This window comes from Toxorhynchites rutilus, chromosome 2 (assembly GCF_029784135.1).
Source record: "Toxorhynchites rutilus septentrionalis strain SRP chromosome 2, ASM2978413v1, whole genome shotgun sequence".
NCBI lineage: Eukaryota > Metazoa > Arthropoda > Insecta > Diptera > Culicidae > Toxorhynchites > Toxorhynchites rutilus.
This window is the reverse complement of record NC_073745.1, coordinates 91,700,430-91,712,509: the sequence shown is the minus strand read 5'-3', so window position 1 is coordinate 91,712,509 and position 12,080 is coordinate 91,700,430. Positions and strand designations below refer to the sequence as shown.

At 39.1% G+C, this 12,080-nt stretch overlaps 2 protein-coding genes across 3 annotated transcripts in view; both read left to right on the top strand.

The window, feature by feature from the left end:
* LOC129769483 (ceramide phosphoethanolamine synthase) overlaps window positions 1–4,689 on the top strand; it is a 28,619-nt gene extending 23,930 nt beyond the window's left edge. Inside the window, exon 2 of the mRNA XM_055771782.1 lies at window positions 2,663–4,689. Within this exon, the coding sequence (XP_055627757.1) occupies window positions 2,821–3,966 (1,146 nt within the window). The 5' untranslated portion in view covers window positions 2,663–2,820 and the 3' untranslated portion in view covers window positions 3,967–4,689. The remainder of the gene's footprint in view (window positions 1–2,662) is intronic.
* LOC129769482 (probable ATP-dependent RNA helicase DHX35) overlaps window positions 1–11,901 on the top strand; it is a 37,794-nt gene extending 25,893 nt beyond the window's left edge. For both annotated transcript variants that reach the window (XM_055771780.1, XM_055771781.1), the window contains exons 4-6: window positions 9,969–10,449; window positions 10,509–10,811; window positions 10,869–11,901. In XM_055771780.1, coding sequence (XP_055627755.1) covers window positions 9,969–10,449; window positions 10,509–10,811; window positions 10,869–11,890 — 1,806 coding nt within the window. In that variant the 3' untranslated portion in view covers window positions 11,891–11,901. The remainder of the gene's footprint in view (window positions 1–9,968; window positions 10,450–10,508; window positions 10,812–10,868) is intronic.
* The last annotated feature ends 179 nt before the right edge of the window (window positions 11,902–12,080 follow it).

The window sequence follows — 12,080 nt, the reverse complement described above, 5'->3', positions numbered from 1 at the left end:
TCCATTACCAGGCAATGCGGCTTCGTCAGCATTTCGGTGTACAGCTTCCGGGCTCGCGTCTTCCCCACCATGTTTTACCTTTCGTCGCGGTTAGGAGCCTTCTGAACCTTGTATGTACGCAGGCCCTCCCGCTGCTTGGTCCGCTGGACGAATGAACTTGACAAATTCAGCTTATTGGCGACATCCCGGACCGAACTTCTCTGATCACGTCTAAACTGCTTAACTACGCGCTTGTGATCTTTTTCACTGACGAAGCATCCATTTTTGCCGTTCTTCACCTTCCGGTCGATGGTTAGGTTCTCGAAGTATCGTTTTAGTACTCTGCTGACCGTGGATTGGACGATTCCCAGCATCTTACCGATGTCCCGATGTGACAACTCCGGATACTCGAAATGAGTGCACAGGATTAATTCACGACGCTCTTTTTCGTTCGACGACATTTTCCCAAATTTACGAAAAATTGACAGTGAAGCATGGCCAACGTGATCTATACACTCTTATCTGATTATAAGCGAAAGCTGAAGATATAATTCCTAAAAATTAAATTTCTACAGCGTTTTTTCCGTGATGCAATTTGATGTGACACACCCTTTATCATATGCGTAGAGGTTTTTTTTCCAACCTTCATGACAAAAGTCACCCTGTCACCGAATAGTTTCAAGAATATTGTAACTTATGGAAGAGATATACACTAACTGCATACAAGGCAAGCAAATGATCTCAGAAATATGAACATCGAGATGTTTTGTACCCAACTTATTTTTTTTAAAGATGGCTATCATATATATCACACACTGCCAAACACACGACAAGCCTACGAATAAGGTGAAGGTGGCAACGTAAAAAGTTGTCTCGTTCTGGTTTTCTCTGTCTATCTCTGATTCTCTCTCTTCCATTTTTGGTTCTTTCACTCTCTCTCTCTCTCTGGTTCTTTTTCTCTTTCTGATTGATCTTTCTCTCTCTCTCTTGGATTTCTTTCTCTTTTCTGAATTTTTCTTTCTTTTTGAATTTCTCTCTCTTTTTCTATTTTTCTCTTTTCTTTCTCTCTTTGTTTTGTTTCACTCTCCTTAACTCCCGCTCTATCTTTATCTTATTTAGATTTGTCTAGTGATGAAACGGATAGTTATTTGGCCGGATACCGGATATCCGGTAAACTTCGAGCTCTTTATTTGCGAATACGTAATTGGGATAAACTGCATGTGCTCATGAAGCAAATAAAGGATTAAATTTTAGGAAAGAATAAACACATTAAAAAAGAGAAGAAGAATAAAAACATTAAATAAATGCAAGAATTTTTCTTTTAGAACGTATATTCTTCAATAAATTATAAAGGTTTTCGGCAAAGAATCCTAGATTTAGATTTTTTTTCTAATTTTCTGATACTACAATGAAGAAATTTTTGTGGATATAATGAAATAATTTCAATACTAGACGGGGAAGTGTAAAGACTACAAATTTGAATATGCAGAGAACATCAATTAATTATCTGAATTCAAGATTAAAAAAGTACTGTTTTCAGGGTAATAATCTGAGAGAGTGTACATTTACTTCACTACACATTTACCTTACACGCGAAACTTAAATCAATTACTGTTTTAAAAAGGATCATCCGTGACAATTTGTTTGAGTTTGGCTCGTTTTCAGCAGCTAATGCAGTGACGGACAGAGCCAAATGCTAGGCTTACTAAAAAAAATCGATATCGCATTTGACAACAACACGTGAAAAAATAAAAAAATAACAGTTGTAATGAATAATGAGACATGAGATTCTTTGTATGGGATAAGGAGAGAAAAAATACCCCGTGATTTCAAATCGAAACGTTCCCTATAAAGTAAAAGCATTATAACATTTTCAATCCAATTTGAAGCATATTTCAATCTGAATTCAAAAAATTGTAACGAAAAGTAGTTCATGCCCGCTAGGGTGCCAATGAAAATGGTCATCTCCAATTTCAAAAAGATACCTCATAAAAAATATTCACCACCTCGAAAAACACCCTATGCCAAATATCAAAAAAAAAAATTCATGAAAACCTCGATTTCCGGTGACTTTTCGGTTTTCAAAAAAACTCAAACTTTAACGTCTGCAACACTAATAAATGAAGTTCGAATGAGCTAATATTTTGCATAGGGTATATTATCGTGCAAATCAACATTTGGCAACAAGTTCTGAATGAAAAATAGAGATAACTATTTTTATTGGTACTTAAAACCATACGTTTCGTCTCGTATTCCAAAAAAAAACTAAGTACCAGAGTGTCGATTTTTGACAAAAAACAATTTTCATTTTTCAATTTCATGCAATTTTAAGACATTTGGCATTTTGGGTGATTTTTCGATTTTCAAAAAACTCTAACTTTGACCGCTTTGCGCCACTCTCCCTAAGTCCGATTGAGATGATATTTTGCATAGGGTGTTTTTTCGAGGTGTTGAACATTTTATATAGGATAACTTCATGAAATTTTAGGGTCGATTTTTTCCCATACACTTATGTCCCTAATGTACGCATTGCATTTGTAGAAACAATAATATAATCTCAGTTTTCACGAACTACTTACATTTCATCCAACCTACACGCGTTCCCTCACTTTCCCGGCCTTCGGGACAAGCTTGCGACCCATTTACTGAAGGTGGTTCTTTTTCTCTCTTTATTCCATTTCAGACTGTGGTCATAGTGGTGTAGAAGTCCTATCCTTCGAACAAAAAAAAAAAACAGAACACAAAACCCGATTGAAATTACCGCGCACATTCGCCATTCGCACGGCGGAGTAACGTGTAAAATCGCAAACATTAGTTCTCTGGAACCCACATTCCGAAGCCATGGTTGGTCCTAGCTCGCAGATCAGCAAGTTCCTGCTGACGCTGCTGTTCTTACTGATCATCTTCTTCATATGGATGGATGTGAATCTGTACATTCGCATCCAGGACTATCCGATTCGGGACAATGAAATTCGTTTGCTGAACGGAAGCACCATGCTGAAGCCTACTCTTCCAGCGACGCAGTCTTACGCAACATCAGCAGTTCCACGCAGGCAGCAGGAGTTGTTTGCGGCGAGGTATGAGGATGTGGCCTGGGTGTCGTGTGATTTGAACCCACTGTGTGATGTGACCGTCAAAGCGATGATGTTGGATCAGACCAATCACTATCTGTTTGCGCCGATGGCAACCATTGCGGACAATCTGGCAGGATTTTCGAAAGGAGATCTGATCACCCCGAACATGATCTCATTCTTCCATGTGTTCGTGGCCATTGCTTCGGGTAAAATGATTGCCTCCGACTCGCTGGGATATCGCAGGATTGGAGTGGTGTTGTTCCAGTTTCGCACGTTCTTGGACGATTTGGATGGCCATGTGGCAAGAGCCAAGAAACACATCCGAGGGGAACGATCGGACATTGGCTCCGCTGGCTATTATATCGATGGTATCTGCGATGGATTAGGATGCATTGCACTGATGATCGGAGTGTTCATCTTCCTGAAAAATAATCCACCACGGCGAGGGTACACTCAGCTGCAGTCGATTATTCCTGTTTCGGAATCGAAAAGTTCCGAATCCGGAGTAATCTATAAGGTGAAGGTGACGACGAAGAAAGTTGTTCGTAAGGTTCTCTGTTACAGTGGAATACTGCTGCTGAGTTCCACCGGTTGGAACCGATATATCGCCATCTACCAGGACTTGCTCGAGCGGGAGGATGTCACGCCTGTTCAGTTCCTCCATCAGGAATCGGTGTTCCGGTCGACAGGGTTCTTTTTCGTGTGCTGGTTGTGGCGAATGTTCAATGTGCACGCGTTGCTCCACTTTTTGCTGCTGAGCATCTTCTGTGATAAACTGTGGGAGTACCTGCGGATGATCCAATACGCCGGCTTCGTCACGCTGTTGGTGATCATCAGTGTGGCTGAGATGCATTTGCTCGGGGTGCAAAACTTTATCTACAAATCACTGACTGGTAACAATACATCGTTGTGATTAAATTAAGAAACATATTCAACTAACACACACACACCCCACGTCCTACTAGTAGTTATTCGTTAGCTATTTTTACACACTAATTATATACATGTAGAAAAAGACCGAACGTGAGCCTTAGAAGTTAACGAGATGGTGAGTGAAGAGAAGCCCAGAGAGAAATCTGATTTATCCTTTAACAAAAGAAAAAAAACAAAGAATCACACACGTCTGTATTCATTAGTTCCCATTACATCTGTATGTACAGTCCACACGAGTCTAAGCGTTAATTGTTGATCTTTTTTTTACTGAAAGATAAAATACACAGAAGCGGAAATATATTTAAAATCAACCGAGAAAACAAATCTCAGAATAGAATAATACGAACAATAAAAAGATGAAGCTATATATCTAGTGTTGGAAATAAGGCCCCTTTTTTCTATTTGTAGTTTTAAGCCAGAGATAAAATTGTGGAATAGCTCTATATTTAAGAACTCAATTTTACTCTAGTGGAAAAACGGTCAATAAAAGAGGGATGCTATCGTTTGGAAGGGAGATAAATAGGTTAGTATAACTAGCACAGCTGAGTTGCTTTTTAGTGAAGTGAACTGGATTTTGGCCTAATTGAAGAGATTTATAATCGGAATGAACCGAGTTTAGAGATTTTGACAGGAGCAAATTGTCGGGATGAGCAACAGAAAAGTATCATAAGCTGCAAATAAATGTGTATATGTGAAGTTTGAAGTGTGTTGTTGTTGTTTGATTTACAATTGTTTAAACATGTTGGACAGGTCACCGGAAGTATTGTCGTCAACAGCTATTCTCTCCGATTCTTTATAACGATAAAATCGAAATATTTTGGCTTGGCAAATCCCATTTTTTATGCCGTTCGATTTGTTTTTGAATTCTATTATCTCTCGTTCGAGCTGCTTTGTCTCCGAGAATCTTACGAGCAAAATGATCGATCACTTTCGAACGAAATATAAATCCGTCGGAATATAGAATCGGAGTGATTGTCTAAGAATGAATCGACTTGTCGGCATCTTCGGAGGAATGGGAGCGCTATGTCGTGTATCATCTATTGGAACTATGAATATTATGTAATTTGAGTCGAACCGAATTTTGCTCTTTCTCACTTTATTTTTGTGGCACCGTTCACCGGACCAACGCCGAATAAATTAAACTCGTCCAGTGGCGTCAGTCTTCGGCAATCGTTCTGCAGTCACCTCAAACACCGACAGCCCGTGCACATAACCATCGGGTACGGGATCTATCCCGTGGTCTACGTCCTCTTCCTGGCTCTCTGCTGAACATAGTTTTCCGATAATCTAACCACATGTCCAGCCCACTGTAGCCTGTCACGCTGTATTACCTCCACTATATCAGCATATTTATAAACTTGATACAACTCGTGATTTATGTATCTGCGCCTTCTTCTACTTCATTGTTTTTAGGAGGCTTTGAAGTTTGAAATTCATTCGTCTCCTACGTCTGTGCTACAATACCGTTTTGTCTCAAATTCCGAACACTTGAGCTTTGATGGCATTTAAACAGTGTCTCATTAGTCAAAATGGTACTTTTTCGCAAAATTAATTTGATTTTTGGATACAATAGAGCCTTCTTTTTCATTTGATTACAAAAAAAATCGATTTACAAATATGTTTTCATGGTAAAAAACTGAAAATTACACTAATCACATTTGTCTCAAATTCCGAAAAGCAAAAAAGCAATAAAAAAAATTCATAACTTTTAAACTACTGAACCGATTTATATGATCGATATATCAAATTAAAGTCAACTAGCTAGTCTGTTTTTGGAAAAATGTCATGCTCGTAAAGAAAATTGGATTTTGCTTTGGTAATAATTGATTGTATTTGTTTCTTATAGTTTACATGGTTTCGGGACCAAGGGCGCTATATCGGTATCGATACCTGTAAATGACGTTAAAATGAAGTCTATAACCTAAAGAATGTCAGGGTTTCGAATATTAAATTATTTATAACATTAAAGTTCAGTAAATTCACATTGAAAAATGAAGTATTCGCAATTTGAATCATGCGTAGAAACTTGATTCATATTCCGAACACTAATTTTAATGAAGATTTCTGTATAGAGTATCATTTTGTTTCATCCATTTATTGTAGATTCTTACCGTTTCTAGCACTTAACATGAAAACAACAAATAAAATAGTTGAAAAAATATTATAAATTATAGGCTGCCTGTAAATGATGTTACAAATGAAGCCTATAACCCAAAGAATGTTAAGGCTTTCATTATTCAATTATATATAACATTAAAGTGCAGTAAATTTACATTTAAAATTGAGTGTTCGGAATTTGAATCATGCGTCGAAAGTTGATTGAAATTCCGAACACTACATCAATATTAATTTTAATGAGTATTTCTGCATAAAATATCATTGTTTTCATCCATTTACTGTAGATTCATACCTTTTCTAGTACTTAACATGAAAAAAGACAAACAAAATAGTTGAAACAAGTACAAAAATTGAAAAATTAACGATGCTTGTTTTTTACGGAATTTGATAACGCTAACATTTTATCTTTGGTTTTGACTGTTATTTTTTGACAAATGTTTAATATTATAAATTATAGGCTGTATCTATACCTGTGAATGATGTTAAAATCTAGCCTATACCCCAAAGAATGTCTGGGCCTTTATTATTCAATTATTTATAACATTGAAGTATAGTAAATTTACATTTAAAAATGAAGTGTTCGGAATTTGAGACTGTTCGGAATATGAGGAAAAAAAATTTGGTACTTATGATAGAAACTATATTAATTTAACATTTTCATTATCCTATAACCAATTGAAATTACGACTGATTTTTGAAAAGTGCGTTTTTATTGCAATTCGAATCACTCCTTTTCATTTACTACATTTAGTTTTAATTCATAACTTTGTTGATTCCTCCTGTTGAACCATTCCATTCTCGATGAAATCCACCCACACTATTAATGCTCTTAATTTCGTTAGGTAACTGATCCCATAAACCAATGCCCTGACAAACAATGGGGTACAGTAAAAATAAATATATTTTGAATAAAACCAAAAAAACTATTACCAAATGACTCGGAAACTACTGAACCGATCGACGTAAAAATTGGTATGTAGGGGCTATTGGAGCCATAGAAGGTTTTTACGATAGTTCGACACCCCTCCCCCCCCTCTTCTTCTTCTTCAATGGCACTAACGTTCCTAGAGGAACTTCGCCGTCTCAACGTAGTATTACTTGCGTCATTTTTATTAGTACTTAGTTGAGATTTCTATGCCAAATAACACGCCTTGAATGCATTCTGAGTGGCAAGCTCTAGAATACGCGTGATCACAGTGCAAGTCGGAGGAAATTTCTTTGACGAAAAATTCCCCCGACCAGAACGGGGATCGAACCCGAACACCCGGCATGTTACTTACGACGCTAACCACTCGGCCTCTCTAAGGGGGGGCTGAATAACTCGAGAACTAATCAAGCAAATGGAATCAAACTTGGCATAAAAAGTTTTTAGGGATCGATAAATGTTTCTATGGTGGTTTGACACTCCTCTCCCCTCCCTCAAGGGGGGGAATTTGCAGAAGTCGAGAATCAATGAATAATAATAACATAAGGGGCAGTAAATGTTTCTATAGTGGTTTGTCATTCGCATAACTCGACAATCAATCAAGCAAACGAAACCAAATTTGGCATATGGAGGTTTTAGAGGGCACGAAATGTTTCTATGGTAGTTCGACACTCCACTCCCCTCTCTAAGGGGAAGGGGGCTGCCATACAAATGAAACACATATAACTTCTAATAACTTTTGCATAACTCGAGAACTAATCAAGAAAATGGAGCCAAATTTGGGATGTGTGAGTTTTTGGGTACGAGAAATGTTTCTATGATGGTATGACACTTCTCCCTCCTATGGAATGGAGAGGAGGTCTGAGCAAAATATTACACATATTTCAACCAAACATGACAATTGAAAATTTTCGGAAAACTCTGAAGGGAAATGAGAAAAGTCGGGAAATTGAATTCGAAAATGTTCTACAATTACATAGTGACAAGCGTTGTTAGTCCATTTGATGTTTGCGCCAACGAAATTGATTTTTGTTCGAAGGTGTAAATGGATTTTAATATGATTAAAGGCACTCCTATATCGTCTTCTATCTATATAAATAAAAATGTATCGCCGAATGTGTTGATAAGAGCAAAACTCGAAGAAGGAATTATCCAATTTAGGGTTATCTTCATTCTATCATATTTTCTGTATCAAACATTTATTCGATGTAACGGAGAAACATGTTATTTGCAAATGAGTGAAAAATGTTGAACGAGAATTGTATCTGAAAATAATCTGATATTATAATGACGAGTTTTGGTAGAAGTCCTAGGAAATTTATATTAAAAGTAAATTGTAAAGGGTCAATTTGTGGTTATATACAAATTTGAACCCCCATACCCTATTTTTAATCGCGATTTTAGTGATTTTGTACAAAGAATATTCAAATAATTTAAACGTCGGTCCTTTTTCAAACAGAACGAATTTATTTATGTTGTTAAATGACAGATGGCGTTAGATCGAACTTTCATCCACACATTCGCAAGTAACCCCACTTCATCTAAAGCCAGGCATATCGCCGGAGAGCTGGAAGTATTTTCGAATGAGCACAATGAATTATTGAAATACTTCAAATGGCACTTGCTCGGTTTACAAAGTAACAATCTTTTTCTTGTCATCAATTCTGATAAAACATCTGCTGGAGAGCACGTGTCTAGATTCAGCGCGCAAGCGTTACTAAAATCATAGAAGGCGCCTGCACAATGACGCGAGAAATTGTGATTCGAAGAAAAAACAATAATCTAGAATTCATCGTTAACGCACATCGTTCATACGACTCTCTCCATGTTCTTCTTCAATAGCACTAAAGTTCCCAACGTTCGCCTTCTCATCGTAGTATTACTTGCACCATTTTTAGTAGTACTTAGTTGAGATTTCTATACCAAACAACACGCCTTGAATGTATTCTGAGTGGTAAGCTCTAGAATGTATGTGACCACAATGCAAGTTAGAAGAAATATCTTTGACGAAAAATGCCCGACCGTTCTGGACCTTAATCCCCTGAACTTTTATGTATAGTCGTACATGCTGACCCAGCAGAGCAAACACAAAGCGAGCACTATGGAACAATTCAAAAAGCTCATTTCCAAGATCTGGGATGAGATGCCCTTAGGGACTTTAAACTTTCTGCTCTGGTTCTCAGATTCTTTTTCCGACATTCGAGTATAGAGATCCGTCATTCGCAGGTGGAGTTCATGGTGCTTCCCCACCTTGATCAATTACACAAGAACATTGATATTACAGCTTCAAAGGTTTGCCCGAGTCTATGGCAGTTTGTATTGTTGTGCAGGCTTGTTGTGAAATGTCCGATTTGCTTCCATGTCTGTTCGAAAATGACGCTAATATCTGATACATCTTCGAACTGGCGACTCATCTGCCTGTTCTTTACTTCCGCCTCCGAATGACTCCTTCGCTTCTGAATGTTCTACACCAGCACGTTTCTGATCACTATTGGCTTGTATGAAAGTCACTTGCCTGGGAATTTCATCCTTTTGGCCTTGGGCAGTTTGAATGACTCTCTTGACCACAATCACTGCACAGATTCTTGAGGAAGGCTCAGTCATTAGCATGGCACCACAACTCTAACAAAGCCTTGCTGAACCGGAACTTCGCTAATTTGGTGATTTACGTTTTGAGCACTGTTCTCTGTGGTATGCACCTCGAGATGGCGCTTCAGCAGGATGTAACTGTTACACCACTCGTGCTCAGATGAACCCAATTGCCTCCGAAGTCATCTCACCTTGACTTCATCGTCGAGCCGAACAGCATCTCTGGTGAAGAAGTCTTGATAACACATATTTTGACGTTTTAATCCACATCGTATCTGAATTTAAAAATGTTACTGAATACGCATCTAAATGAAAGTTATTGAACCATTTGTATAATGTTTTCCCCCTAGTACCTGTACGAGTTCGGATGGCAGGTAAAGGGACTGATCGGTATCACCGAGCCGCGCCGCATCTCGGCCATCACACTGGCAGACCGCGTGGCGACAGAGCGCGGGGAGCTGAGTGGCGACACGGTGGGGGTATCGATTCGCTTCGTCTCGAAATTCGATCCATCCCGGACCAAGATCAAATACATGACCGAAGGAATTCTGCTGAGGGAGATGATGGCCGATCCTCTGCTGACCCAGTACGGTGTGATAATAGTCGATGAGGCTCACGAGCGGAGCATACTCACCGACACCGCCCTGGGACTTTTGAAAAAGATTGCTCGAAAGAGACCATCGCTGAAGATTATTATTTCGTCGGCCACGGTTGATGCGGAGTTGTTCCAGGAGTTTTACAACTTGAAGAAGAAGGGCGAGAAGAAGGACACTTCAGTTATACTAACAGTCGAGGGGCGAATGTTTCCGTACGAAGTTTTTTATTTGAACGGTGAATAAGCTAATGACTTGAATTCGTAATATTTCTCAAACCCACTCGATTACTTTCAGAGCCCTGTCCAGATTATGTGAAGGCCACTGTAGAAACGGTTATGAAGATCCATCGTAACGAACAGAGAGGTGATGTGCTGGCGTTTTTGACTGGTCAGGAAGAGGTACTCAAGGCGTTTGATTTGCTCCGTGAGCACAACGATTCCAGCGGGAAGGATGACATGATGATTCTTCCCATGTATGGAACATTATCTAACACGGATCAGTTGAAGGTATTTTTTAGTGCTCCAAAAGGGGTGCGGAAAATTATTCTGGCAACCAACATTGCTGAGACATCTGTGACCATCCCGGGTATTGTTTATGGTAGGTGTAATAAATTGATTCTAAAATGCCACTTTTAACGTATCAATTATTTTTCAGTTATCGATTGTGGTTTCGTCAAGCTCAACTGGTATTCAGCAGAAAGCACCACCAACAGTCTGGTAGTTGTTCCCACGAGTAAGGCGGCCGCAGAACAGCGCGCTGGTCGAGCTGGACGGGTTCGCAGTGGCAAGGTTTACCGTCTGTATACAGAACAGGAATGGGAGAAATTACCCGATCATACTCCACCCGAAATGCGTCGATCGGATCTCTGCAGCACGGTTCTCTACCTAAAAGCGCTTGGAATCGACAATATTTTAAGATTTACATTCCCTTCTCCACCACCGGCGAAGAACCTTCTAGCTTCTTTAGAAACATTATACGCGCTAGAGGCCCTAGACGCGAAGGGAAATCTAACGAGCCCGGTTGGGTATTTCCTTGCGGAGATGCCGATCAATCCGATGATGGCTAAAATGTTGTACAAGGCTGGGGAAATGGGTTGCTCGGAAGAGATCGTCACCATTATTGCTATGCTGCAAGTCCAGTCCGTATTCTCCAAGCCAGCTAGCGGTCAAGCATCGATACGAGCACGAATAGCTAAGCGTAACTTTGAGGTGGAAGAGGGCGATTTGATTACCCTTTTAAATGTTTACGCGTCGTTTGTGGAAAATGATCGCACGAAAGAGTTTTGTGGGCGCAATTTTCTTATTTATCGAAATTTGAAAAGAGCTCACGAAATCAAAAATCAACTCTGCGGGATGTTGGAACGAGAACTGAATATTCCACTGCTTTCCTGCAACGGTAACGTTGAAACAATTTGCCGCTGCATCGTTACCGGATTCTTCTCCTATGCCGCCTATCTGCATCATTCGGGAGTTTATAAGACTGTGCGAGGCAATACAGAGCTAGCGATACATCCTATCTCAGCTCTTTATACGGAAGTACAACCCCAGTGGGTAGTTTTTTGTGAACTGATGCACACCACAAAACTGTTCATGAAAGACATAACGGTCATCAAGCAAGAGTGGCTCACCGAATTGGCACCACATTATTATCACAAAGTAACAGTGAAGGATTTCTAACGCGAATAAAACATTACCCTCATTCACGTTCTTATCCTGTCCGAAAGTCCTTATAAAAATTCATCATTCGTCATTCTTTCGGACTTAAATCAGAATTCTAGCTTCTCTTCAATAAAGAGTAGAATAAAAATCTGTATTAATTCCGCCAGCTCAATAGAGCAAGTATTCATTGGTTGCCGTTGACAACCAA